Source organism: Mustela nivalis, assembly GCF_964662115.1.
Source record: "Mustela nivalis genome assembly, chromosome: 10".
NCBI classification, from domain to species: domain Eukaryota; kingdom Metazoa; phylum Chordata; class Mammalia; order Carnivora; family Mustelidae; genus Mustela; species Mustela nivalis.
In genome coordinates, this window is record NC_139029.1 from 101,229,565 (window position 1) to 101,257,495 (window position 27,931).

The window sequence follows — 27,931 nt, forward strand, 5'->3', positions numbered from 1 at the left end:
TATTTTGTCTGGCATCTTTTGATTACCATGATGTCTGTAAGATTCATCCATGTTGATGAGTTTAAGAGTCATTCGGTCATTCTAATTCTGGGTGGTATTCCATTGTGTGAAAGTACCGCAACTTTTTATCCATTCTATAGATGATAGACATTTGAGTTGTTTCCAGCTTAGGGTTATGACGAATAATGCTGCTATAAATATTCTTGTGTACGACCCTTAGCACTATGTGTTTGCAGTTCTAAAGTATATCCTTGGGCTTGCTGGGTCATAGGGTAAGTGTATCTTCAGCCTCAGTAAATAAAGTCAAACTGTTTTCCAGAGTAGTTCTGCCAACTTAAACCCCTCTCCACTGGTGTACAAGCATTCCTGTTGTCCCACACCCTTGCCGATACTTGTTATCATCAGTTTGTGTAACATAACCTATCTGGTGAATGTGTAGTAGTATTCTCTTTTTGGTTTAATTTGCATTCCTGATTACTCTTGGGGGTGAGCATCTTTCTGTGTTTATTGGCCATTCAAATATCATCTTTTAAAAATTCATTATCTTTCTTTCTCCTGGTTGGTTTACCCTCATTGATTTAGTAAGAGGTATTTTATATTCTGGATATCAGCCTCTTTGTGGCATGTCTTTTTATTCTCCAAAATGGGTTTTTTTTTTCATGCATAGAAGTTCTTCATTTTAACATAGTCAAAATTATCCATCTTTTCCTTTATGGTTAGTGTGTGGTTTTATTTTATTTTATTTTAGTGAGCTGTCTATGTTTTTCTTTATATTAACTTCATGGAGATATCCTCCTATATTACCTCCTGGATACATTGGTTGCTTTATTACTGTGCCTTTAATTTTTTATTCTAAATCCTGGGAGTTGTTTTTTTTATGTGTACGATCGGAGGTAGGGGTTATTATTTTTTTTTAATAGGGATAGCTAACTATCCTAGTACCATTTATTGGAAAGATTTTTCTTCCCTATTACCCACCTTTTTTTTTTTTTTAAAGGTGGTGCTTTCTTTTTTTTTTTTTTTAAGATTTTATTTATTTATTTGACAGACAGAGATCCCAAGTAGGCAGAGAGGCAGGCAGAGATAGAGGAGGAAGCAGGCTCCCTACTGAGCAGAGAGCCCGATGCGGGGCTCGATCCCAGGACCCTGGGATCATGACCCGAGCCGAAGGCAGAGGCTTTAACCCACTGAGCCACCCAGGTGCCCCTATTACCCACCTTTTTTATATTGAGCTATAATTGACATATAACATTGTTTTAAGGCTTAGGTGTACAACATAATGGTTTTATAGATGTAAATGTTATGAAATGATTACCCCAAAAAGCAACACCTTACATAATTACAATTTTTTGTTCTTGTGATGAGAACTTTTAAGATCTGCTCTCTAAGCAACTTTCAGATAGACAGCACAGTATTGTTCACTGTAGTCACTGTGCTATACACTGTGCTTTATCTTATTTATAAATAAGATAAAAATTTTATTTATAAGATAAATTTATAAATTTATAAGAAAAATTTATTTATAAGATAAATAAATAGCTTATTTATCTTATAACTGACAGTTCATGCTTTTCCACGACCTTCACTCACTTCACCCATCACCCACCCACCCCCACCTCTGACAACCACCAATCTGTTCTTTGTATCTATGCGTTCAGGTTTTTAGATTCCACATATAAGTGAGATCAGATATAATTTCTTTTACTTTGCCTGACTTATTTCACTTAGCATAGTGCCCTCTAGGTCTATCCATGTTGTCATAAAGGGCAGAATTTTTTACATTTTTATGATTGAATAATATTGATATTATGCATATAACGTGATTATTATATATTATATATATCATATCTTCTTTATCTATTCAACTACCAGTGAATACTGAGGTTTTGTCTTTATTTTAGCTTTTGTAAATAATGCTGTAGTGAACATGGGGGTGGAGATATCTTTTCAAGATAGTAATTTCCTTCTTCTTCTTCTTCTTCTTCTTCTTCTTCTTCTTTCTTCTTCTTCTTCTTCTTTCTTCTTCTTTCTTCTTCTTCTTCTCCTTCTTCTCCTCCCCCTCCTCCTCCTTTCTTCTTCTTCTCCTTCTTCTTCTGATAAATGCCCAGAAGAGGGATTGCTGGATTGCATCCACACAGCAGTTCTATTTTTAATTTTTTGAGGACCTCCATACTGGTTTCCATAGCAGCTGTACCAGTTTGCATTCCCACCAGCAGTGTGCGAGGGTTCCTTCGTCTCTACATCCTCACCAACACTTGTTATTTCTTGTCTTTTTGGATAATAGCCATTCTGACAGATTGAGGTGATATTTCATTGTGGTTTTAATTTGTATTTCACCAATGATCAGTGGTGTTGAGCATCTGTTCATGTGCCTCTTGGTTGATTTGCCTGTTTTGGAAAAATGTCTGTTCAGTGCCTCTGCTCATTTTTTAAAGTAAACCCTACTCCCAATGTGGGGCTCGAACTCATGATCCCGAGATCAAGAGTCATACACTGCATTGACTGAGCTAGCCAGGAGCCCCTGCTGTGCTCATTCTTAATAGAATTGCTTGGCATTTTGTTTGTTTTGTTTTGCTGTTGAGTTCTATGAGTTCTTTGTATATTTTAAATATTAACCCTTTATCAGACATGTAATTTGCAATATTTTCTCCCATTTTATAGGTTTCCTTATTATTTTTTTGGTGGTTTTGATAGGGATTACTATTGAACCTCTAAATTACTTGGAATAGTGCGAGAATTTTAACAATATTCTTCTCATCTGCAAGAACAGAATATCTTTCCCCTTGTGTTTTTCAGTTTCTCTCATCAGTGCTTACTGTTTTCAGTGTACAGATGTTTTGCTTCCCTGGTTAAATTTATTCCTAGGTATTTTATTCTTTTTGATGGAGTTGTAAATGGGATTGTTTTCTTAATATCTTTTTCAGATAGTTCATTGTTAGTGAACACAGCTGATTTTGTGTTAATCTGAGCCATCCAGGAGTCCCTGAACTTAATTTTGTTTAACACTATTTCCATTGCCCGAGAGAATCAGTAGTAGTGTGATCTAGTAGTGCCTAATGTATGTGTCTGTGAATGTCTCTGGTTTAACCAACCTGGCTGCTTGATCCCATAGGTGCTGATAGTTGATCTCTGTGCAGACAAGTTCTTACAGGAGGTAAGTGACAAATGAGCTGATTACATAATGGATGAGGATAATAGGACAGAAAATATGTGAAAGTACTTAGAGAAGATGACTCAGGCCAGACTTTTAGTTCCTACACATGCTTGACACTGTGGCCAATCATACAGGATTGACCTGAAAATTGAGTTAGGTTTATAGCTATCTCTCCCAAAGAAGGAAGGAGGAAAGAGATTAAATGTCATTAGCAAAAGAGGTAACTCTCCTTTGACGTCCAGATGGGTTGGTGTATATACCTCTAATTTAATTGAATTTAACAAGCATTCAGCACTGATTATTTCCAGTTACTCTGTTAGAATCTAAAAGTAAGACATAGTTTGAACTCTCAGACCTTATAATCTAATGATGGGAAAGGGGAGCAGATATAGTTGTAAAGTTTTAGAAACAGTGTCATAGAAATGTCTACAGGGTAAAGTAGGGACAAAAAAAAGTCATTTGGTGGGTATTGAAAGTGGAAGGGAGAGTTAGCAAAGCCTTCTTAGAGCAAGCACCCTGTGTGGAACCTGTATATAAGTTTGTGAGCACTGAACACAGGGTGAAAAGAACATTTCCCAAGACTTTGTCTCCTTTCAAAATCAATTAGCTCATAACTTACTTGTGGATGATCCTTGTAGTACAGTGTAAGACTTGCAGATGAGAGATGCTTGGTGGAAAGGTGCCAGAAAATGTGATAAGACATATTTATTTTCTTAATGTAGTTAAGACAATTAATATATGTGTACCATCACCATACTGACTTGTGCTCAATGTAGGGAAGGAAGGTTCAGACTGAGTCTTTAGTCAGAATCTATACAAAGTCACCTGTGGAATTTTGGGGACCTAATTAGTGTACGTTGGAGACTTTCTCTCACAGCTCAATTTCTTCTCTTAAGGTATCTGATGAGGACGAAATTCTACCTCCTAAACTCCAAGCTGCCTTGATGCAGATTTTGGAAGAACGGAATGAAATCTTGGCTCAGGAGCAGAATTTTTCACCAGGTAGGAGACAGATGGTCTGAGGACTCAAGGTCAACACAGTAAATACTGACTGGACTCCCAGCACCTTGCTGAAAGATGTACAGGAGTATGCCATTGCTTAGGATGTGGGGAGCTTAGAATCAGCTTCCTCGCCGCCTCTCCGATGTGCTAGTCTCCATCTATTTCAGTACTTGGACACTTGCTGTGTTCCAGTTCTGGAATGCTATTCCCTGGGATGGCCACGTGGCTCCTGCTCTATTTTCCTGCAGGTCCATGCTCACATGTGACTCAGTGAGGCCTTTCCTGACTGTCCTTTTAAAATGGTACCCATTCTTGGGGCGTCTGGATGGCTCGGTCATTGGGCATCTGCCTTTGGCTTGGGTCATGTTCCCAGGGTCCTGGGATCCAGCCCCGCATCAGGCTTCCAGCTTGGTGGGATGCCTACTTCTTCCTCTCCCACTCCCCATGCTTGTGTTCCCTCTCTTGTTGTCTCTCTCTGTCAAGTAAATAAATAAAACCTTTAAATAAAATAAAATTGTACCCATTCCCTTAATGCTGCCACTCCACTTCCCTGCCCTTAATTTCCTCCAGGGTTTTTATTGTTGTCTGATTTGCTAGCAACATCAGGCCCATGAGAGCAGCGACAGTCTGTTTTGCTGTATCTCCAACACTTTAAACAATAGTCAGTAAGTAGGTATGAGGTAAGTATTTGTTGAGTAAGGGTAAAAAATATTTACTGAGCTACTTACTCTGTACCAGGCCTTGTGCTCAACACCTAGCATACATCTTACTTCATCCTTGTAATAGCCTTACGACGCAGGTCTCATTATTTAATCCCCTTTTTTTACAAATGAGAAAACTAAGGCTGTTTACTGGTGGGGAACATTAAGGGAGGAGAAGGTTCAGAGAAATAACTAAAAGTTCAGTTCCAGGGGCACCTGGGTGGCTCAGTGGGTTAAGCTGCTGCCTTCGGCTCAGGTCATGATCTCAGGGTCCTGGGATTGAGTCCCGCATCGAGCTCTCTGCTCAGCCAGGAGCCTGCTTCCCTCTCTCTCTCTGCCTGCCTGTGATTTCTCTCTGTCAAATAAATACATAAAATCTTTAAAAAAAAAAAAAAGTTCAGTTCCAAATATTGAGATACCTATTGGATGTCCAATACATAGCAGACATTCAATTAGAGATAACAAGTAGGCATTCATATACTTGAATTTGGGATTCAGGGGAGAGATTTGAACTAAAGACATACCTTGAGAAGGTGCTGGGGTTTTTTTTTAATGTATTTTTATTTATTATTATTATTACATATATATATATATTTAAAGATTATTTAATTATTTATTTGAGAGAAAGTGAGAACAAGTGGGGGGAGGGGCCCAGGGAGAAGGAGAAGGAGCAGCAGACTCCCTGCTGAGGAGTCTGGGGCTTGATCCCAGGACCCCAAGATCATGATCTGAGCCTACAGCAGATGCTTAACTGACTGAGCCACCCAGGCGCCCCTAGAAGTTGCTGGTTTAAAGCTGTGGAACCAGATGAAGTCACCCTATAGAGTGAGTATAGATAGAAAATGACAGATTTAAGGGTTGAACCCTGAGTCGGCTGGTAATAGTGTGGTCAGATTTCCAATGTTTGGTAGTAGGGAAAAGGCAGAGGATCCAGCAAAAAATGATTACAAGAACAGCTAGTGAAGGGGGAGAAAAAAAAAACAGGGGAAGTAATACTAGAGAAGTCGAGTGAAGAACGTATTTCACAAAAGAAAGTAAACAGTTATTTCTAATGCTACAGAGAGGACAAGCGAGATGAAGACTGAGGATAGGTGGATTTGACAATGGAAAGAGCTTAGAGACCTTGGTAGCAGCAGATTCAGTGAGATGGTGGGAAGAAAGCAAGATCAGGGAAAGTTCAAGAGAGAATTGGAAGGGCATTCAGCTTTTTGTAAAATTTTAATGGAATTAGAAAGGGCCAAGAATAGTTAAGTAAAAGAACAACATTGAAGGGACTTCCCTCTGAAACATCAAATTAATCATGAAGTCATAGTAATTAAGACTGTTTGGTTTTGGTTCAGAAATAAATAGAGCAAGGAAATGAATGGAGTACACAGGCATAAGGAAACTTAATTTGTGTCAGCACCAGCATTGCCTATCAGCAGAAGAAGAATGAACCATTCAGTAACCAATAGTAAGGCAGTTGGTGTTCCATATGAAAAGAAATGGATAGGGTCTATACCTCACCCTACACACAAAACTAATTCTAAGGAATTCAAGTTTTAAATGTTAAGAGTAAGGACTCCCAGCTGGTAAAAAAGAAAGGATTAATTTGACACTTAAATTTTTAAAATTTTTAATCCTTGAGGAACACCATGAAAAAGAAAAAAACAAGCTACAAACTAGGTGAAGATACTTTCAACAAATATAACCACAAAGGAGTAGTATCCAGAATTTATTTTTAAAAATTCTTAAAATGTGGGGCCCCCAGTGGCTCGGTGGGTTAAGCCTCTGCCTTCGGCTTAGGTCATGATCTCAGGGTCCTGGGATCGAGCCCCATATCGGGCTCTCTGCTTGGCGGGGAGCCTGCTTTCCTCCCTCTCTCTTTGCGTGCCTCTCTGCCTACTTGTGATCTCTGTCAAATAAATAAATAAAATCTTAAAAAAAATTCTTAAAATGCAATTTCAATAATAAAAAGATGAACAACCCAATAGAAAAATGGGGAAAAGATACAAACAATCATTTCACCAAAGATGAAACATGAAAGGCCAGTAAGTATATGGAGAGATGTACAGCCTCGTCAAAATCTGGGAAATGTAAATTAAAACCACAGTGAGATACCATTTTATACCCACCATACTGGCAAAAGTTAAAAAGTCTGACAGTGTCAGGAGTTGGTGAGAATGTGTAAGTTATTTCAGCTGCTTTGGAAAAATAATTGGGCATCATCTAGTCAACTTAAAGGTGTATATATCCTACAACCTGACAATTCAGGTTTTAGATATATACCCCCAGAGAAATTCTGGCATATGATAATTAGGAAACAGGTAAATAATTTTCAAAGTAGCAGCATTTTACGTGATAGCAAAACTGTTCATTGGAAGGAGAATATAGCATTTAAAAAAGCATCTTAAAAACATATATCGACTAAAACAGTAAGTTATAGAAGAATATGTTTTATGTAATGTTCAAAGATGTACAAAACCTAATAGTTTGTTATGGGGGTTGGCTATGTATATATGCACTGGAACTGTAACCTAAAGCAAGGAAAGGACAAACCCAGTATCACTGATAATGGTCGCCCTCTATTGGAGAGTAGGGGGAAGAACACCTCGGAGAGGGCATTCTTACAAATCTAGTTTGTAATCAAATGGAATGCCAGAAGAGACCTTAGAGATCACCTAATCAGCCCCCTCATTCTGCAGATATAGGAAGAGACCAACCAGGGGTAAAGTGAGTTGCACACCATTACACTATTGCTTCATGGTAGAACTCTTAACTACACCTAGGTCCCTGATTCCCAGTCCAGTATGGAACCCATGGAAAGAGTAAATGACATGACATGGAGAAGCGGGGGAATACTATTAGGAATGGGAGAAAAAAGAGGAGTCTAAGTTGAATTTGAAGTCTGAGCCTGGAACATGAAAGGCAGTGTATTTTATGTTACAGTGGTTAAGAAGCACCTGACTAAGCACCTGACATGGGAGTCTGGCAGCTTCTGTACCCTGTACCAGATGAGCTGACCCTGGAGAATGTCTTTGTTTTGAGTGTCAGTTTCCTCAGCTGTAAAAAGGAAATAATACTTACTTCACTGGATTATTTTATTTATAAAAGCTCTAAATGCAGTGGCTGACAATATCTTAAAGCACTAAATAAATTATTATGGAATAATCATTGCTTATGAAATGAGAAAGTTGAGAGAGAACTGATTTGGTGGAGAAATAGAATGAATTTGGTTTCACACATGTATTGTTTATTTATTTGATTCATATTTTACTAATCTCCAAAGGCCCTGATTTGAATTTTAGACAAATTGAATTTAAGTGCTGATGGGACAACCAAATGATGATTACCCATAGGTAGCCTGAAAATGTAGAAGGTGAGTTCTGGTGACTTATATAAGGGCTAGAGACATAGGTTGAGAATTATCAACATGGAAAGCCAGCTCCCCTTCTCCATACTAGTAAGCTCTTTAGGGAGGGAATGCTGAAGAGAGGTGGTCTGAGGACCATGCTAGGAAGAGGAAGAAGAGGCAAGAGAAATACAAATGTTTGGTCATAAGAGCAGGAGAGGAATCCAGAAATCAGGAGAGTATGAAGTTGTGGGAGACGAGGAATGAGGAGAAGGTTAACACAAATGCAGCATAAGAGTTCAAAGGCGAGACAGATAGAAAAGCAGATTAAATTTGGCTGGCACTCCCTGGTGGCCTTTGAAAGAGCAGTTACGGCAAGATCACGGATGAGCAGGCCAGGCTGAAAGATGGAACAGGAGTATATGTGGGTAGAAAATCAAAGTAAAAATATGAGCTAATAGTGTTTTGTTGCTTGTGGAGTGTGCAAGGAAGCTAAGAATGAGGATTCTCAGTCCTTCAGTCTGTGATTTCTTATGCATCACTTTCATAACAATTTCCCATAAATATGAACTTAAGGGTTTTTTCTTTCTTTCTTATTTTTCTTATTTTGCAACAGATGTGACACTCAACTCTCTGGTGTCCGAGGCATTTGTGAGGTTTTTTGTGGAGCTAGTGGGACATTATTCTTTGAGCATGACTGTCACTGAGCGTGGGGAGCGTGTATTCCAAAGGGAACCATTCCGTAAATCCCACACCTCCCGAAGTGTACGCCACTTCCTGGATCTCTTCATGGAAACACAGATGTTTGCAGGCTTCATACAGGACCGAGAGCTTCGGAAAAGTGGGGTGAAAGGTCAGTTTCATCATAAGTTCTCTCCCTGTATTTAGTAAGCCCTTTGAGGGTTTGAAAATAATATAAACAAACAAACAAAAATGGTATAAAGCTACAAGCGCTCAAAATCTGAGTTATTATGGGAAATAATTCTTTTTAAAATTTTGTTTTAGCTATGGAAGCACATTGGTAGTAAGCTGCAGAATTTTATTTAAGTGATTTTTAGTAAGTATTGGACAGTTTCACCAGCGTGAGTTTTCCTTGTAGGTTTGTTTGAGGTCCGGGCCCTCCAGTATTTGGAAACAATTCCAGAGTCCGAGCCCAGTGGGATGAATAAAATTTTGCGGAGTCTTGGTGAGTTGTTACGTTTTCTTGTTAAATAATGTGACTAAAAAACCTTTTGCAGAAACTGTGCCTTATCACAAAAGCTTTATAATCAAATCAATAATATAACTTCAAATAGGCTGACCTGAAACCATGACTGTACTTCCGAATTGTTTTGAAGAAAAAGAAGTCTTTCTCAGAGGTGGGGATTCTGTCATCAGAGTTGTCCTTGGGTCTGTTTTCCTCAGATAACATGCGAATTTGCATATCATAATTATTAATCTTTTCTAGGTCACATCACTTTGAAAATCTCATAAAAACTGGATCTTTATCTCAGAAAAGTATGCTAGAACATACAAATTTGCATATAATTATAGAGTATTCATGGACCCTCCTGAAACCCATCCTTGGACTCCAGATTAACACCTTTTAGGGGGGCGCCTGGGTGGCTCAGTGGGTTAAGCCGCTGCCTTCGGCTCAGGTCATGATCTCAGGGTCCCGCATCGGGCTCTCTGCTCAGCAGGGAGCCTGCTTCCCTCTCTCTCTCTCTGCCTGCCTCTCCGACTACTTGTGATTTCTCTCTGTCGAATAAATAAATAAAAATCTTTTAAAAAAATAAATAAAAACACCTTTTAGGGATGCCTGGGTGACTCAGTTGGTTAAGCAACTGCCTTCTGCTCAGGTCATGATCTTGGGAATCCCAGGATTGAGTCCCACATTGGGCTTCCTGCTCAACAGGGAATCTGTTTCTCCCTCTGACCTTCCCCTCTCTAATGCTCTCTCTCAAATAAATAAATAAAATCTTAAAAAAAAACCAAACATCTGGTTTAGAGGTCATCTGAGGCAAAAGAGGATTTCCTCCAAGTCTAATTTTACACTTCAGAAAGAAACACAGATGTTTCTGATTTTTCAATTATAATAATTAACTTTTTATTATCCTTTGTGATATTGGGGAACAGTGGTGTGGTAGCCCAAAACAAGGAAGAACTATATTCCACGCTGTTTATATTGGTCCTTGAAATACGTAACCCCTGGTAACTAGACTTGTCATAGGGGTCATTTTGTAGTGTATGAAAAAATTTCAAACCACTATGATGTACACCTGAATCTAATAGGACATTGTATGTCAATTTTAATACAAAAAGAAAAAGAAATACATGCCCCTAATTAAAGTAAGGACTTGTTCTTATGCCTCGGTTGTTATTTCATCTTTATACCATGAGGTTAGATCACACCACTGGTCCTGAACTCTAACTACAATATTTTAATCTCTGGGGAACATAAATGAACATTTTTCCCACTGCAGGCTCCAAGAAATCTCTGGGGATCAGGCCAAGCAATTTTAACCTATAGTCAAGGTTGAAAGCCACTGGATTAGGTGAGGTCAGAGCTCTCTTCTACCTCTACAATTAGAGACATGGGGTTTGTTTATTTCTTTGGTAGTTAAACACATCACATGCTAGCTTGAGATGGCAGCTCACTCGTGCGCTGTTCCAAATGACTAAGTTGTTAATCCCTTGCCTCAAATAATGTACAATAAATAAAAATGAACTATTGAGAGTTCACTCTACTTCTTTCTCCCTTTAGGAAGTAAGATGAAATTTCTGCAGAAGAAATGAAATCTTTGATAGACTCTCTCCATCTTAAACCGAAAGTGCCAAGAAAATATTTCTCCAAGAGTTGGGATGCCCTGCAGTGGCCTAAAAGATCCTGGAAAGATGAAAAGGTTACAAAGTGGGCCTGGTCCTTGGAGGAGGATTCTCCTGTAGCTGCTGTATAATCACTGGAGTATTGCTGGGAGTAGTCTGGAACCCATGTTCTCATTACTCTGCCTCCAATTTTTCTTTTCAGTGGCTTTTTCTATTTGATTCTTGGTCTCATTCTTTGTGTTATGTGCTTAGTCTGTGAAGGCACTTGTTTTTTACTAGGGAAAGATTTGGTGTTGGATTTAAAAAAAAAAAAAAACAGCTCAAAGATGAGCACAGTGAGAGAAATGCTGGATTGAAGGTACTGGGGAAGCATGATGGATGTGCAGAGTGCACCCTACACACGTCATTCTCATCACTGAAATATCACCATGGCACCTAGAAAAATATGGGCTGTTGGAGCTGAGCTAAGGAATAGATTCCTCATATATCTCTAGTTTTTGTTTTTTAATCTAATGTTCTATCTGAGGGAATCTAGTTATTAACACTGTTATTGAGTATCTTATACAAGTAGACACCTTGCAGCTCCTCCTCCACATCGTAGCTTGTCAACATTAAACTTTGTGGGATTATAGCTAATGAAAATACCCTTTGAAGAGCATGAGAACTCCTTCCCCTTTTCTTAGTGTCCCCCAAGTGCCATGTGTGATGTATATCTATGTCATCTTACTCAGTCTTTAAGTCAACTTGATGAGATACTTGCATCTCCATTTTATTAATGAAGAAACTGGAATTCAGAAAGGTTAAGTAACTTGCCCAAAGTTCTACAGCAGAGCCAGAATTGAAGCCACGACTGTCAATTCATGAGCACAGAGAAAGTTGGTTAGTTCTGCAGATGGAAACTTGAGCTCTGTGAGATTATAGCTACTGAAAAGGTTTTCTTTTAAACTGAAGCATACCCGAGCTGATTTTCAGCTCTGAGGATAAGGGACATCAAACTATAGGAGCCTAGATGACTCACTTTTGGTTCCCCTAGAATTGGACTTTTTGCCCTAATTGAATTGGGACTCAGACTATGAATATTACTGGGCATTCACCACATAATCACCCTACAACAGCAGTAGTGATTAGGAGGAGGAACTTATCAAATGATGGTTTAATTTTCACTGATAAATGTTACAGCAGATGTCAGTTTGTTTTCTTCAATTCCTGCTGAGGGTTTTAACTGGCATAAAAATATTTATTCGAACTTAACAAAACCTTTTAAGTTGTATTATGATACAGTTTATTGAGTTGTACAGTATTGTCATTACAGCCCATTCAGTTGTGCATGAATGAACCTGAAGCAGACCCCATTTAAGACTGGTGCTATATAGTTCTTATGGGTCTAGAAAATAGAACTGAGCCTATGTCTTGTTAAAAAAATGTTTAAGCATCTTACCCCAGTGGGGTTCTTACCAGACATCTCTCCATTTGCCACTCCAATCCTGAGGGAAGAATGAGTAATTGGGAATTGTTTATAAAACGGGGGCAGGTCTTCGGGTGGTGAATCCTGACCGTCCCTCTGTGAGGAGACCTCGCTTCAGGGATGGGGGTCCTAGTTTATCCCGGTGACCTGAAGCTGCTTCCTTTTCTTAGGTCTGTTTTATCTTGTTTTTGTAAAGTATTATGAGTTCTGGACATATTTGTAAAAGAATCCCTCAAGACTTGTATAAAATGTTGTTTACAGATCTTTTAATGAATAAACAAAATATTGGAGAATTTTAAATAAAGTTGCTTAAGATGTAAAGATCTTCTACTTCGCATAAATCCATATTAATCCACATTAATCTAATGATAGGATTAGACAGTCCGTGGCCAGCATTTCTAGGCTGTTGGCAGACAAAGCCCGAGTCTTGACCGTAGACACCGGGCAGGGTTTGCAGTCCGACTACCTTATTTGGCCTTGGCCTGCTTCGTGTACGGGAGCTGGGGACAGGGCAGAGCCGGCGCCCCGGCAGCCGCAGGAGTGGTTGGGAGCCAAAGAGAGGAACACGAGTCTATTTCCGACCGTCCTAAAGACAAGTGAGCGGATTTTATATAAGCCTCGAAGGCAAAATGACAGGATTTGTTGGAGCTGGAGTTGGTGGGCAGTTTTTAATCTCACCCTGGAGGAAAAGATCAGGTTCCTTTGTTATGTAGACCCTAAAGCTTCGCAAGTTTAACTGGCTACTGGCGCCGACTTCCAGAATCTGAAAAAACTGCATTTATCCAATGCAAGTGTTCTCAGAACGAAGAATAGTGAGGGGTACAGCAAGAAGTGCAAGGGGAGAAAAAAACCGCCACAAAGCAAAAAGTTAAGGGTTGTAGGTGGAAGGTTAGGGGAGTGGGAAACCTGTATCCCTCTCCCTGCCAAATCCTACTGCTAGTTCCTCCAAAAGTTTTAAACCATCCCGGTACCAGACACCAGCTTCCTCCAGGGAACGAAAAGTCCCAATTCCCCTCCAAAGTGCTCCCGGGTGGAGGCAAAAAAAAGGAGCACACTGGAGGACAGGAAATGGAGACGTTCCGCTGATTCTAGGACTCGCGACGTGACGTCACGTCCGACCAAGACAAAATGGCAGGGCACTTCCTAGTAGCTCGGCGAGGGCGCCTTCAGAATTGACAACTGAGCATGCGTCAGAGCCAAGGCGCATGCGACCTGTATTACGTCAATGCGAGCGCATGCGTAATGAAATGGGCCTGAGTTTGAGCGCCCACAGAAAATTTGGGCAAGGTTTAGAATGGCGGGCACAGGCTTAGTTGCCGGAGAGGTTGTGGTAGATGCACTGCCGTATTTTGACCAAGGTTATGAAGCGCCCGGCGTGCGGGAAGCGGTGAGTTCGGGCCGGGTAGCGGATTCAGCACTCTCGGGCCCTTGGTGCTGGAAGAAGCACCTTACAGGTTGCTACCCCTCCCCGGCTCCCGTTCTCGTTTCTAGGCTGCGGCGCTGGTGGAGGAGGAAACCCGCAGATACCGACCTACCAAGAACTACCTGAGCTACCTGACGGCCCCGGATTATTCTGCTTTTGAAGTAAGTGGGACGTCTTGAGGCCACCGTATGAGCTAGGATTCTCTGACTCTTTACTTTGGATCGAGAGTCTTAGACACGTAAATGCATTTTAAATTCTGGCTTTAACAATTGCCTGCTTGCCTACTACTTACTTTCTTATCGGTGTTCCCGATCCATCGAAAGCAGCTAGATCAGACTTCTCCGACGTTCTGATTCTGAGACCCACTGAAGGGCTTTCCGGGGCTTGGCGAACTGCCCAGCCATGCAAAACGTAGTGTGTACGTTTTTCGGAGATCGGCTCCTTGCATAAATTCTCAGAGGCATCCTCCGCTCTCTAAGGTCTTCTTTAAAACCAGTGATGAGGAATTTTTAATATATGTAAGCCTAGGTTCCTGAGAACCACTGGAGGGCGGCCTTTGTGTCACAGCGTAGATACTTAGCGAACGTATGTGAATGAGGGAAGTGAGAAACCATTTATAAGTAAAGTGCTCTTTAAATATTTAGCCTAGAAGTGCCCCCCGAGATACTGCTTAGTACTTAGGGTGTAATTAGCTACATGAAATGTAAAATACCATCTCTAAATTAATAGATTCTGTTAGGCATTTTAGTATTTACATGTTTGGGTTTTTTTTCCCCCATTATAGGTAACCATGTATTTAATGAAAGAACTCTGTTTTTTTTTTTTTAAGATTTTATTTATTAATTTGAAAGAGAGAAAGATCACAGGTAGGCAGAGCAGCAGGCAGGGGTGGGGGAAGCAGGCTCCCCGCTGAGCAGAGAACCCAGTTCGGGGCTTGATTCCAGGACCCTTAGATCATGACCTGAGCTGAAGGCAGAGGCATAACCCACTGAGCCACCCAGGCTCTGGAAAGAATTCTACTATTAAAACACAGTGTTTAGGGGTGCCTGGGTGGCTCAGTGGGTTAAAGCCTCTGCCTTCGGCTCAGGTCATGAACCCTGGGTCCTGGGATGGAGCTCTGGCATCGGGCTCTCTGCTCAGCAGGGAGCCTGCTTCCTCCTCTCTCTGCCTTCCTCCTGCCTACTTGTAATCTCTGTCTGTCAAATAAATAAATAAATAATCTTTAAAAACAACAAAAAAGTCCCCGCAGTGTTTATACTGAAGTAACATGAAAAGTCGGTCAAGTTTTAAATAGGAAGATATTCCTATGATACATCATTTTATCAAATGTTTTCTAAATGTCGTTACCCAGATATAGATGGTACCACATTAAGAAGTAGATACAGTAATGCTTTCTTATTAGATTGGCTCCCAAAATTTCAGATAACTGCATTCAATCACGAACTTTTAAATATTTGAACCAGTTTTCCTTTTAACTCTCCTAAGTGCAACATATATCTCCGATCTTTATAATTAGCATACTGATCATTTATCCCTTTTTCACAATAGGAATTGATAGTGTACTGGGCTCACCATCTCAGTACTGAAAATAGCTCTGTGAACTATATAACTATATGTTTATTATCCCAATTTTTTAAATGGGAAAACTGCAACTTAGAGAAAGTAATTTGCCCAAGACCATAACCACACCTCAAATTTGTTTTGAAGGTGCTCTTCCATTAATTCATTTAACTATTTATGAAGGTCTTTTCTAGCTAGGAATTGGGGGACTGTCTCAACTTTTTAGTCTAATTAATATAGTTGAAGCCCTCAAAAAATTGATAATTGCTCAGGATAACTGAAATACTACTATAGGTGAATACTTAAGCAGTTCTTTATACTCAGGGCCAGGAAATGTGCAGAACAGAAATGAAATAGGATATTGACCAAAACTTTGACCTAAAGAAGTAGAGCTCTACCATGTTTTTTTAACTTTACCATGTGTGCTTTGTTTTTGTTTTTTTTTTTAAAAGATTGTATTTATTTATTTATTTATTTATTTGACAGAGCAAGAGAGCACAAGCAGGTAGAGCCACAGAGGGAGAGGGAGAAGCAGGCTCCCCAGTGAGCAGGGATCCCGATTCGGGGCTCAATCCCAGGACCCTGGGATCATGACCTGAGCTGAAGGCAGCGGCTTAACGGGGCTCAATCCCAGGACCCTGGGATCATGACCTGAGCTGAAGGCAGCGGCTTAACCAACTGAGCCACCCAGGTGCCCCATCATGTGTTTTTTTAAATCGTACAGTTGTGAGGTGCCTGCATGGCTCAGCCGGTTAATCAGCTGCTCTCAGCTCAGGTCATGATCTCAGGGTCCTGGGATTGAGTCCCATGTCGGGCCCCATGCTCAGCAGGGAGTCGGCTTCTCCTCTCCCTCTGCCTCTCCCCACTCTAACTCATACTCTGTAGCTCACTCATGCACGTGCTCTCTCTCTCTCTCTCTCAAATAAATAAATTAATTAAAATCTTTGGGGTTTTTTTTCTTAAGATTTTATTTATTTATTTCTTTGACAGAAATCACAAGTAGGCAGAGAGAGAGGAGGAAGCAGGCTCTCTGCTGAGCAGAGAACCCGATGTGGGGCTCGATCCCAGGACCCTGAGATCTCGACCTGAGCTGAAAACAGAGGCTTTAACCCATTGAGCCACCCAGGTGCCCCTAATTAAAATCTTTAAAAAGAAAGAAAGAAATCATACAGTTGTTAGAGCAGATAGTAGAACCAGTTTCTTTAACCTCTTCCCTTTTTCTCATTCTTTGCAGAGTGAAGTGTAAAAATAGCAGCCAGGGTCAAAAGGAAAGTATGGATATAGGCTCAAAGCCCTAAAGCAAATTATTTTATGTCAAGTACTCTCCTCCCTTCCCCCACCCCCCAGTGAATACTTAGATCCAGGGTCCTCAACACTGGCTTCGCTATACAGTCAACTGATGGGTTAAAAACAAGTTACAATCATGCCCAGAAAACTTTTATGTTCAGAAAAGTTAAATGGGAATGGTGGAGAGGGGTAAGATGATGTGGCTGGGAATGAAATTGTTTTCAAAGCTTCCACCTGATTTCTATGTGCTGCTGGGACTGGGAACCGCTGATCTAGGAATAATCCTTTTCTCTGTGGGTTCCTTTACATATGAAGTGTATGTATTCTGATTCTTGAGAATATTTAACTCAGAGAAGACTTGGTGGGAAGGAAAATGATCCATTTTATTTTATTTTGTAAATTTTTTGGAAATGATCAGTTTGAATGGATAACAGAAATATTTAAGTAGGTTAGATTCATTGTTTGGTGGTTGTTAATTGAAATTTATTGATATGATTTTGGAAATAATTCTTTCCCCTAATTAGACCGACATAATGAGAAATGAATTTGAAAGACTGGCTGCTCGGCAACCAATAGAATTACTCAGTATGAAACGGTAAGTTATATTTCTGGTTTCACCTGGACCCAAATCATTTTTTTTTTTTTTTTAAGATTTTATTTATTTATTTGACAGACAGAGATCACAAGCAGGCAGAGAGAGAGGAGGAAGCAGGCTCCCTGCTGAGCAGAGAGCCCGAAGTGGGGCTCGATCCCAGGACCCTGAGATCATGACCTGAGCCGAAGGCAGCGGCTTAACCCACTGAGCCACCCAGGTGCCCCCCCAAATCATTTTTTATTTTTAAGTTACTAGTAAAATCGCTATAGCTCTTAAAATGTGGAAAATAAAAAATTATTGTCTGATTTTATGTTTATGTTTCTTCACATAATAGTGGTTCCTATATCCTTTGTTTATGTTCAGATATATTCTTTGCACCTTTATTTAAAAAGGCAAAATAGGGGAGCCTTGGTGGCTCAGTTGGTTAAGCATCCCATTTTGATTTTGGCTCGGGTCATGATCTCGGAGTTATGAGATCAGTTGCCTGCATAGGACTCCATGCTGGGTGTGGAGCCTGCTTAAGAGTCTTCCTTTCCCTCTACTGCTCCCCACCTCCCCATTTGCTGACCCAAGTAAGTACTCTCTCTCTGTCTCTTAAAATACACACACACAAAATATGTAAAATCCAACAACAGGAATGGTGATTGTACTGAACTTCATGTTTTTAAGGTTTTCCAAGGAGGGGCACCTGGGTGGCACAGTCAGTTGAGCTTTCTGACTGATGGTTTCGGCTCAAGTTGTGATCTTGGGGTCCTGAAATCGAGCCCCACATTGGGCTCTGCGCTCAGCAGAGGTTCTGCTTGGGATTCTGTCTCCCCTTTCCCCTGTCTCTCTGCTCATGCTGGTTCACTCCCTCTCTGTACAATAAATAAATGCTTAAAAAATTTTTTTTTTTTTTTCCCAAGGAAATGTTCCTGATTAGGCATCTGGTTCTTCACTGATCACATATCTAGGTGAAATCATGTTATGGTTTATAATGATCCTTGATTGATTCTGACATAGAACTAATTAGTAAACAGTGCCCAGATAGTTTGACTTTGGTTCCACTGTGTTCCCTCCTGTTCCACTTTATTACAAAACTGCTTCTCCTCTCTCAGAGAAGAAAACTCCAAACATCCTTTGTTACTGTCTCTAAAATGGAGAATCGGATTGCTTAACATGTGAGATCTCTTTCAGCTTGAAGTAAGTATGGAATTATGAGAACCACTAAGTACTCTGTCAGAGCAGAATCCTTTGAGATAGAGCCACATGCACAGGTCTATCCTCTCAGCAGATGTATAGATTTAGAAGAGGGATTTGAGTCTGTAGAACCAGAGGATCGTTATTTCTTGTGCACCATTTCCTGTCTGGCCTGAGTGAGTGATAAAGGAAGTTCTGGGATTCCTCAATTCTTCATTTCCAGGTGCTTCTTCTCTAGATATTCACAGCAGTAACTCCTTTATGACAGTATATCTCACAGAAAAAGTAATGACCCATTAGGCAGTGGATCATGAAGAAAATTACGTAAGTTTCCAAAAGTTAACTTTCTTAATAAGAAAGTAAGATCCAGAAGTTCTCAGAGCAGTTTTTTAAGGAAATAGAAAATAACAGAATATAATGCAAGTAAAGGCAACTATTGTTTTGTGAAACTTTTTTTCTTAAGATTTTATTTATTTGTCAAGAGCAGAAGTGGGGAGAGCAGCGGGCAGAGGGAGAAGCAGGCTCCCCACTGAGCAGGGAGCCCAATTTGGGACTCGATTCCAGGGCCCTGGGATCATGACCCGAGCTGAAGGCAGATGCTTAACCGACTAAGCCACCCAGCCGTCACTGTTCTGTGAAACTTTTGTTGAGCTATGTGTATTTGGGTACTGGATCACAGATACTTCCTACCATGAGTTATAATCAGAAGTTTGAAAACTGCCACATTACAGCTTTTTTTTTTTTTTTTTTTTTTTTTTTTTAAACAAAGTGGTATGTCACTTTTTTTATTTTGAGGGAGAGCAAGTGAGCAAGAGAAACTTAAGTAGACTCCATGCCTAGTGTGGAGCCTGACACAGGGAATCAGGGAATTGATCTCATGACCCTGAGATCATGACCTGAGCCGAAATCAAGAATTGGATGCTTAACCAACCAAGCCACTCAGATGCCCCTGGTTTATCACTTCTTGATCCTAGTTGCATGCCCCTCAGTTGTTCATAGGAATAATGTGGAGTCTTTACTGTATCTAGTCAAATTATTAAAATGGAAATTAAACTTAGTTTGTAGTAACTCCTCAATAATGAGCTAAGATTCATGAAGGGTGTACTTACTGGCTATATCAACAGTGCTGAAGGACTGTTTAGTGTGAAGTGAGAGAATAGAGAAGGTCCAAATACAAAGAATTTTTACATCCCTTAGCATTTTTTTCTCTAGAATGGTTTGGTTGTGTCGGTGGGAACCTGGATGATTGTAAGTGTGTTTTTCAAAAATGATAGCAGAGGTGCCTGGGTGGCTCAGTTGGTTAAGCATCTGCCTTCAGCGCAGGTCATGATCCCAGAGTCCTGGGATTGAGTCCCACATCGGGCTCCTTGCCCAGTGGGGAGCCTGCTTCTCCCTCTGCCTGCTGTTCCCCCTACTTGGGTTTTCGCTCTCTCTCTGACAAATAAATAAAATCTTCAAGAAAAAAAAAAAGATAGTATAGGGTCCTTTGTGTCCTACTTTTTTCTCCTAATATATCACAAGCATGTTAATGTTCTGAGTATTCTTCAGTGGCATCATTGAGCAGCTAATTTAACAATCTTTCATATGAATACACTATAGTTTATTGAATCAGTTCATGTTGAAGTAAACAATTTTTTTGTTACTGTATATAATGGTGTTAAATCTTATTTGTAAATGGATTTTAAATAGGTTCTTATTGAACAGTCTGATCTATCTCGAATTTTCCATGGATTTACATTGTGCATAGACCTGTGAGGTGTTCTTTTGGAAGGAACGGAAAATTTAGAGGAATATGTGGTTTCAGTTTATTTTTGTTTAATTTCAGGTATGAACTTCCAGCCCCTTCCTCAGGTCAGAAAAACGACATTACCGCATGGCAAGAATGTGTAAACAATTCAATGGCCCAGTTAGAGCATCAGGCAGTTCGAATTGAGAATCTGGAACTAATGTCACAGCATGGATGCAATGCCTGGAAAGTATATAATGAGTAAGAAGCTTTTTGTTTTTATTAAACCCATCCCATCCACAGTCTTGGCATTTTTTTAAAATATAGGAATGGGTGCCTGGGTGGCTCAGTTAGTTATATGTCTGACTCTTGTGGCTCAGGGTCTTGGGGTTGATCCCCATGTCTGCTTGAAGATTCTCTTCCTCTGCCCTTCCCCTTGCTTACTTGCTCTGTCAAATAAATCTTCAAAAAAAAAAAAAAAAAAAAAAGTGAAGTGGGATTTAAATAGTATAGTGGACTTTCATTTGAGATGATGTCCTGGAACTACTACAACCCGTATGATAAGCCATGGCTTTCAGACCCACCGCACAGAGTACAGAGGAAGGGCGCCTGGGTGGCTCAGTGGGGTAAGGTTCTGCTTTCGCCTCAGGTCATGATCTCAGGGACCTGGGATCGAGCCCTGCATTAGGCTCTCTGCTCAGAGGGAAGCCTGCTTCTCCCTCTCTCTCTGTCTGCCTCTCTGCCTGCTTGTGATCTCTGTCTGTCAAATAAATAAATAAAATCTTTAAAAAAAAAAAAAAAGGTATAGAGGAGATCTAAACCTAACCACATTTATTGTATAATATTGTAATTAAATGAGTTCTGAGGTCTGGTTGACAAATCACATATGGTGGAATGGAATCCTTAATGTGGGGCATTGCTCATACAATCGATTCTCATTAATTGTATGTTATATTCTATAAAGTGGCCTTGAATACTGAATTAGCAAATACTGTAACATTTTTTTTTTGGTGGAAATAATGTATGTGTATGTATACACATCTCATATAGACTATAAATCCTAAAGACAACTCCTGGCAAAGTCTATTTTCTTTATTTTATGAAAGAGAAAACAAAGTTCAGAAGTGTTAAGTAATTTGGCAGAGTTGGAAATTAAATCCTGTCCTTTGGTACTCTCTGTATGAGACCTGAAACAGTAAGTCAGAGTGCTTCCTTGTTCCACTTCAGCTAAGAATCTGCACATCCAACAACTCAAATTTTGCACATGCTGTTCATGATCTCTAATGCCACAGGTACTGATCTTGGGGTTACAAGTAAATTTGAGTGAGTGGGTAAGTTCATAAGTACAGAATCTGCAAATAATGAGAATTGACTATAAGAGAATTAACACAGGAAGCAAAGTACCCACATAAGCCACTGAGCTCTACTTTCTTTTCCATGCAACTCGCTTTAGGTTTTGTTATCTTTCTAGGGCTCAGTTTTCTTATTCGTAAAATTTGGTGGTTAGACAGTATCTCTGATGCCTTTGAGCCCTGAAATCCGCTGAGACTGTATTAACATTTTAATAGTTGAAGGAGAAAAAGCCCTTGAACTTCCTGACACTGCATCAAACTATTTCGCTAGAGTATGTTTCCTGGAATAATAAAGCAAAATCACAAAGAGATAAATGGTTTTTCTCAGTTTTTCAGAATTATGTTTTAAATTTATTTGGCCATGTAAGGATCCAGTGGGCAAAATCCAGAATTCGGGAAACTACAGCATAAATAGTTTATTTCTTTTGTGAATATGTTGCAAGGGAGATAAGGGAAAAATGGGTTTGGGAGGATTAAGAAACAGATCAAGCAAACAAATGTCTTTTTTTTAAAAAATGGTCTGTATTGTATGAAGTGGAAAAATGGGATCTTTGTCCTCAAGAAGCTTTACCTAGTTGAGGAGATAAGATTCTTCTCTGCCAGATAACCAGTAGCCCGTAATTAGCAATATGGGGACACGTGCTATATCGTGTGCTGTGTTCTATAAACTACAGACATCCATAGAAGGGACGTTAAGAAATAAGGTCATTAAAAAAAATAAGGTTATTTTAAAATGGTGAGATTTGGGGGAATTTTGGTAATTCAGTTGGTTAGGCGTCTGAGTGTTGATTTCGGCTCAGGTTGTGATCTCAGGGTACTGAGATTGAGTCCCATGTCAGGCTCCTTGCTCAGCAGGGAGTCTGCTTGAGATTCTTTCTTTCCCTCTCCCTCTGCCCTTCTCCCCCCATGCTCTCTCTCTCTCTCTAAAATAAATAAATCTTAAAAAAAAAAAAAAAATGGTGAGGTTTGGATATTTAGAAGAGAATGAGAACGCTCCCAAGAAGGTAAGAGAGCATAGATGCGGGGGAAAAAAATAATACATTGAAGAAAACATTGCTCTCAACTTGCCTAGAAACCTCTAATACTTTTCGGGTGCCTGGGTGGGTTAGATGGTTAAGTGTTTGCCTTCAACTCAGGTCATGATCCCCAGGTCCTGGGATCAAGTCCCACATCGGGAAATCTGTTTCTCCCTCTCTCCCTGCCTCTCCCCACTGCTTGTGCTTGCTTGCTTGATCTCTCTCAAATGGATAAATAAAATCTTAAAAAAAGAAAAGAAAGAAACCTTTAATACTTTCCCATTTGTTGCAAATTAAGATCCAGACTATTTACATGGTATTCAAGACAAATGGCTGTGTATCTCGACGGTGGCCATTCATTCCAGCCAAGGGAATCCTCTCTGTCGTGATTATCATAGCTCTGTCCTTGCCATTAGTCATGGTTCACCACCTCCTAGAGTGTCTTTACCTAGTCTACCTAAATTCAGTTTATTTAAGGCTCTACTCTAACCCAATCCTTTGTCTTCCCATCTTATTAAAGTAGGTTTTCTTTCCTTGTAAAAGGATTTGAGGGCATCAAACATGGCAGGGGCAGTAAGCTTTTAGTTCTAGGTAGGTTTTAGTTCGTGATTGCTTTTAAAAAAATTTCATTAATGAGAGATTTTTGTACTTGCAATTAAAGGGAAACCTTCAAGGCCAGGCCTTGTTTTTACAGATAAACAGGTTTAGCCTCATTGATGTCAAGTGACTCATTAAAGGACATACAGCTTTTTAGGGCAGAGCTGGGACTAGAACCCAAGTCTTCTGACTCTCATGATGCAGTGCTATAAGTTTTAATAAAAATATGTTCAGTGCTTGAGGAGGGTCCTGTATATGGATAAAACCTCATTTTATTACACTTTGCTGTTTTACATTTTTTACGGATTGAAGGTTTGTGTCAACCTTGCCTCAGCCAGTCTGTCGGCCCCATTTTCCAATGGCATGTGGTCACTTCCTGTCTCTCACATCTTAGTAATTCTCTAAGTATTTCAAACTTTTCCATAATATTTGTTACAGTGATCTGTGATGAGTGATTATGACTCATTTAAAAGTCAGAACGTTGGTTAGCAATTTTTAGTTAATAAAGTATTTTTTAATTAAGGCAAGTACTTTTTTTTTTTTACACACAATGCTGTTATACACTTAATAGACTATGGTATAGTATAAACAACCTTTATATGTATTGGAGAACAAATTCATTTGATTTGTTTTCTTGCTATACTTGCTTTATTGCATGGTCTGAAACCAAGCCTGCAATATCTCTGAGGTACACTTGTAGTCATGGAGGATGAAAGAAAGGAGAAGACAACAAATAAACGGGGCTTTCAGGAAGAGGTCATTCAAGGGGAAGCTTCCTATTAAAGGTCAGAGGTCAGGACTGGAGTACCAAACTTAACTGCCCTGAGGAACATGGAGTGATCCCTAGAAATCAAGGAAAGGGAGATGAGCTGTAGGTAAGCCTGGAGAGACACAGCTGTTTGAAGACTGAATCTTCAGAGAATTGCAGTTAGTGAGGGAAAAAAAAAGTAAGTCAGTAGAGACAGAAGAATAACTTAGGAGAAAACCAGGATATTTGAGTCACGAAAGCCAGGAAACAATAGTAGATCTACAGCAAGAGGATAGTAGGGCCATTGTGGTTGAAATGGACCCTAAAAGTGATTTTCTGCTGCCTTAAGAGAAAATTGATATGGTTACGAGAATTACATCTCAGTAAAGCTGTTATTTAAGGGCAAGGACAGGGGATGGCCTCTACTCTTGAATCACTTCTCTAATGACAGTAGTAACTTGGCACTCTATATTGCTCAGCTTTCCCCCTTTGGCACTAAGAGCCAACTTGCACTGGAATCACAGTCTCCAGCCTTCCAATTTTTTCTTCTCTCTCTAGCTTGCCGTAGGCAGGAGGGGAGAATAGCAGGATAAATGCAGGTACAGAAATATGGAGATAATAAGGGATTTGAATGAATACACTTATATGAGTTATTTTCAGTGTTCTCCATGAAAAGTACTGACAGTTTAAGTAGTGACAGGTACAAAAAATCAAGGTGTCCATGAACTGGTTGGGCTCCAGAGGTTAAAAGACCTGAAATGGAATTCATCTCCAACATTCATCTATGTTACCTTGACTAAGTTACTTACTTTTTCTAAGCTCTTAATGTCCCTATATGTGAAATAGGGGCAATCGTACCTACCTCAAAGAATTCTTAGGAAAATTAAAGTAGCTAATATGTAAAGAGTGTCTAACGTGGTGTTTGGCATGGAGCTCAATAGCGGAAGAACTGGAACCTGTATCAACTAGATAGCTCAATTTTAGTTGGTATGTTAATGTCTGTTAACCTGATTTTCCTCTTTACCTTCCTTAGAAATCTAGTTCATATGATTGAACATGCACAGAAAGAGCTCCAGAAGTTAAGGTAAGTTGTTTCTTCCTCTTACTTTATTTTATTATTTTATTTTAGTTTTTAAGTAATCCTTCATCCAACGTGGGGATCGAACTCACAACCCCGAGTTCAAGAGTGCATGTTCTTCTGACTGAGCCAGCCAGATGCCCATATTTTCCTCTTATTTGAGAGTGAAGTTTAGGTAGAACCTTAATAAACAGAATGAGAAGACAAAAGAATCAATGGACTGTAGTCATTTAAGAGTAATACTTGATGGTCCACTCTGTCCAGCATCCAGTGCTGGGTTTGCCCTACTGGAGTGGAGGAGAAAGAGACTTAACGTTAGACTTAACGTTTGGAAACATCTCTACCATGTCATTTGCAATTTGCAAATCTACAGACATTAAAAAGGCACTTTTAGGAGAAAATGTTACAGAACGACATGTATAATGTGGGGTGCCTGGCCGACTCAGTCAGTAAAGCATGCAACTCTTGATCCTGGAGTTGTGAGCTTGAGCCCCACATTGGGCACTTAATTTAAAAAGTTAAATCTCTACTAGCACATACACATATAGGAGTTTGGGGAAACACCCACCAAAAACTGAACAATAATTAGGAGAAGCATGTGGGAGGAGGGACTTCTGCTTTTTATTTTCTATTTGCATGTATGTGAATGTGTTTAATTTTTCATGGTGAGCTTATGAAATTTGTAATTGAAAAATAAAAGATAGTTAATTCTCAGAATTGGTCTGTAACTGTATACATCTGTCCTTTTCAAGGGATTAAAGATGTGTTGATTGTTGATTTCTCTGTTGATTTAAGTCTTACGTTCAAATGTAGGTGGGTTGTATAAATAATTTTTTACAGGAAACATATTCAAGATTTAAACTGGCAGCGAAAGAACATGCAGCTCACAGCTGGATCTAAATTAAGGGAAATGGAGTCAACGTGAGTATCTTCACTTTCATCAACTGTTAAATCGCTTAGCACATTTTAAGATCAGGATTTAACAGTATGGTTCAACAGTACTCAAATGCGATGCCACAAGTGTCACAGAAATGCTGTTTTCTGAATGGTGCTCTTGACTGCCTCTGCCTGTCTCTGATGTGTGGTCTTGGAAGGCATTAAGAGGGACAGAACCGCTGTTACTTGATTCTGGTCTCAGAGCACCGTATTTTCAGTTCAGTATTTCTGCTCTGAATAGGATTCGACTTACATTCTCCATTTTAAAGGAAGTAAACGATCTATTTTTTAACTCAGGGAGATTTCATACTTTGATACTTTGTGTCCTAGGGTTTTTTCCTTTGTTTATATACTTTTAAAATGTTCTTCATATGTGTAGATAATTTTATATGAATCCCTATAATTATGAACCTTGTATCATTTCTCTTTTTTGCTTTGCTATTTCCCTTCTTCCTCCTCACCCCCATCTTTCTCCTTGTTTTACTTTCTCCACCTCCATACATTCCATGTTATCAGTCTGTTCGTCTTTTCACATTTTTCTTCAGGCTAATAAAATCTCCCAAATACACATCTGTGTTTCTTTTTATTTGTCCTAGAGATTTTTTTTCTGGGGGAGGGGGAAGGCTGCTTGGATCTATGGAATTTTCTCCGGTTCTAGAAATTTCTTCACCATTTTTAACTGCTGCTTCTGCCCTATTTTCTCTCCTTTTATGTTAATCCCATTAAATATAATCTTCCATCACCTCGTCCTATCTTCAATTATTTCTAATTTGGTTTTTAAAGTTTTTTTTAAATTTGAAATAATTTTAGATTTACATTAATTTATAAGAGATAATACAGCTAGAATCTTTTTTCTTCCTTTAAGATTTTATTTATTTATTTTGGAGAGAGCTTGAGCAGAGAGAAGGGCGGAGGGGAAGGGAGAGAATCTCAAGCCGACTCAGCATGGAGCCTGGTGTGGGTCTCAAACTCATGACCCTGATGTCATGACCTGAGCCAAAAGTGGACACTTAACTGACTGAGCCACCCAGGCACTCACTACATCTAGAATCTTACATACCCTTTTCCCCCGATTGAGTTTTTTAAAATGGAAATTTAGAAGTGAAGGTTCATATTATGAACCTGGCTGAAAACATGTATATGGTCAAATCTCCTAAGAGAAATTTTATATTGAGTAATTTTTTTTCTTTTTTTACTTTTCTAGTTGGGTATCCCTGGTCAGTAAGAATTACGAGATTGAAAGGACTATTGTGCAACTAGAAAATGAAATCTTTCAAATGAAGCAGCAACATGGAGAGGCAAACAAAGAAAATATCCGGCAAGACTTCTAAAAAGACAAACTTGGTGGGAAGAAAAGAAGGCAAGCTGGGCTTTCACAGAAGATCAGGCACCTGAACTATGAGGGAGAACCGCATCCTAAGAAAATCATCAGTGGTTAAATGTTTATTGTAGAGTGTGGACTGTTATATTTGTACATTTCAGCAAAATAAAAACTTTCAGCTTGGTGGGGGTTTTTTCCTGGTTGTTTTTTTTTTTTTTTTTTTGCCATTTAAAAAAAATCTAGGCTTTCAAAGTAAGTATGATATTAGAATAATATTATATCATGGGATTAAGTTTGAATCATTGGAACATATTTTGTATCTGAGAGATCTTTAACATGTACAAGAAGTGGGAAACTTTTGGTTTATATATTTCGAAATAAAGGGGTGTTTCTAAACAAATTTTTGATTACCAAGCAAGACTTCCAAAATACAATGGCTCCATCTCTGTCAACCAACTCCATCATCGTAGGTACAGTCTCATAAAACTTAATATGTGCTGAGTCCTATTTTAAGCATGTTAGGTAGATGAACTAAGAGGAATAAAAAGATAATTTGATCCTCACAAAAACCTTAGGAAGCAGATAACTGTTGTTCCCATGCACAGACTTGTAATGGGTGCTGATTAAGTAGCCTGTAGAAGTTGTATAGCTGGAA

The 27,931-nt window shown here is 39.4% G+C and overlaps 2 protein-coding genes across 5 annotated transcripts in view; both read left to right on the forward strand.

Moving 5' to 3' along the window:
- The window catches only part of DENND2C (DENN domain containing 2C), an 82,835-nt gene extending 70,056 nt beyond the window's left edge, over positions 1–12,779 (forward strand). For all 3 annotated transcript variants that reach the window (XM_082685014.1, XM_082685015.1, XM_082685013.1), the window contains 5 exons: positions 3,113–3,154; positions 4,051–4,156; positions 8,805–9,041; positions 9,288–9,374; positions 10,932–12,779. In XM_082685014.1, the coding sequence (XP_082541140.1) occupies positions 3,113–3,154; positions 4,051–4,156; positions 8,805–9,041; positions 9,288–9,374; positions 10,932–10,963 (504 nt within the window). In that variant the 3' untranslated portion in view covers positions 10,964–12,779. The remainder of the gene's footprint in view (positions 1–3,112; positions 3,155–4,050; positions 4,157–8,804; positions 9,042–9,287; positions 9,375–10,931) is intronic.
- A 776-nt stretch (positions 12,780–13,555) lies between these two features.
- Positions 13,556–27,460, forward strand: BCAS2 (BCAS2 pre-mRNA processing factor). Of its 2 annotated transcripts, XM_082685033.1 has the most exons (7): positions 13,556–13,845; positions 13,950–14,042; positions 17,253–17,323; positions 20,328–20,489; positions 24,975–25,025; positions 25,860–25,940; positions 27,160–27,460. In XM_082685033.1, exons 1-7 carry the CDS (start codon positions 13,753–13,755, stop codon positions 27,284–27,286), a joined length of 678 nt encoding a protein of 225 aa, XP_082541159.1. In that variant the 5' UTR covers positions 13,556–13,752; the 3' UTR covers positions 27,287–27,460. The 2 variants fall into 2 exon arrangements, with proteins under 2 accessions (XP_082541159.1, XP_082541160.1); XM_082685034.1 differs by lacking the exon at positions 25,860–25,940 and having other exon boundaries at positions 13,667–13,845.
- Positions 27,461–27,931: the final 471 nt, after the last annotated feature.

What these genes read in the sequence shown, in the direction of transcription:
- BCAS2 (XM_082685033.1), top strand. Translation starts at nt 13,753, where the DNA reads ATGGCGGGCACAGGCTTAGTTGCCGGAGAGGTTGTGGTAGATGCACTG. An exon ending in CGCCCGGCGTGCGGGAAGCG is followed by an intron (nt 13,846 to 13,949) that starts GTGAGTTCGGGC and finishes TCTCGTTTCTAG; the next exon opens with GCTGCGGCGCTGGTGGAGGA. An exon ending in TTAAGGGAAATGGAGTCAAC is followed by an intron (nt 25,941 to 27,159) that starts GTGAGTATCTTC and finishes TTACTTTTCTAG; the next exon opens with TTGGGTATCCCTGGTCAGTA.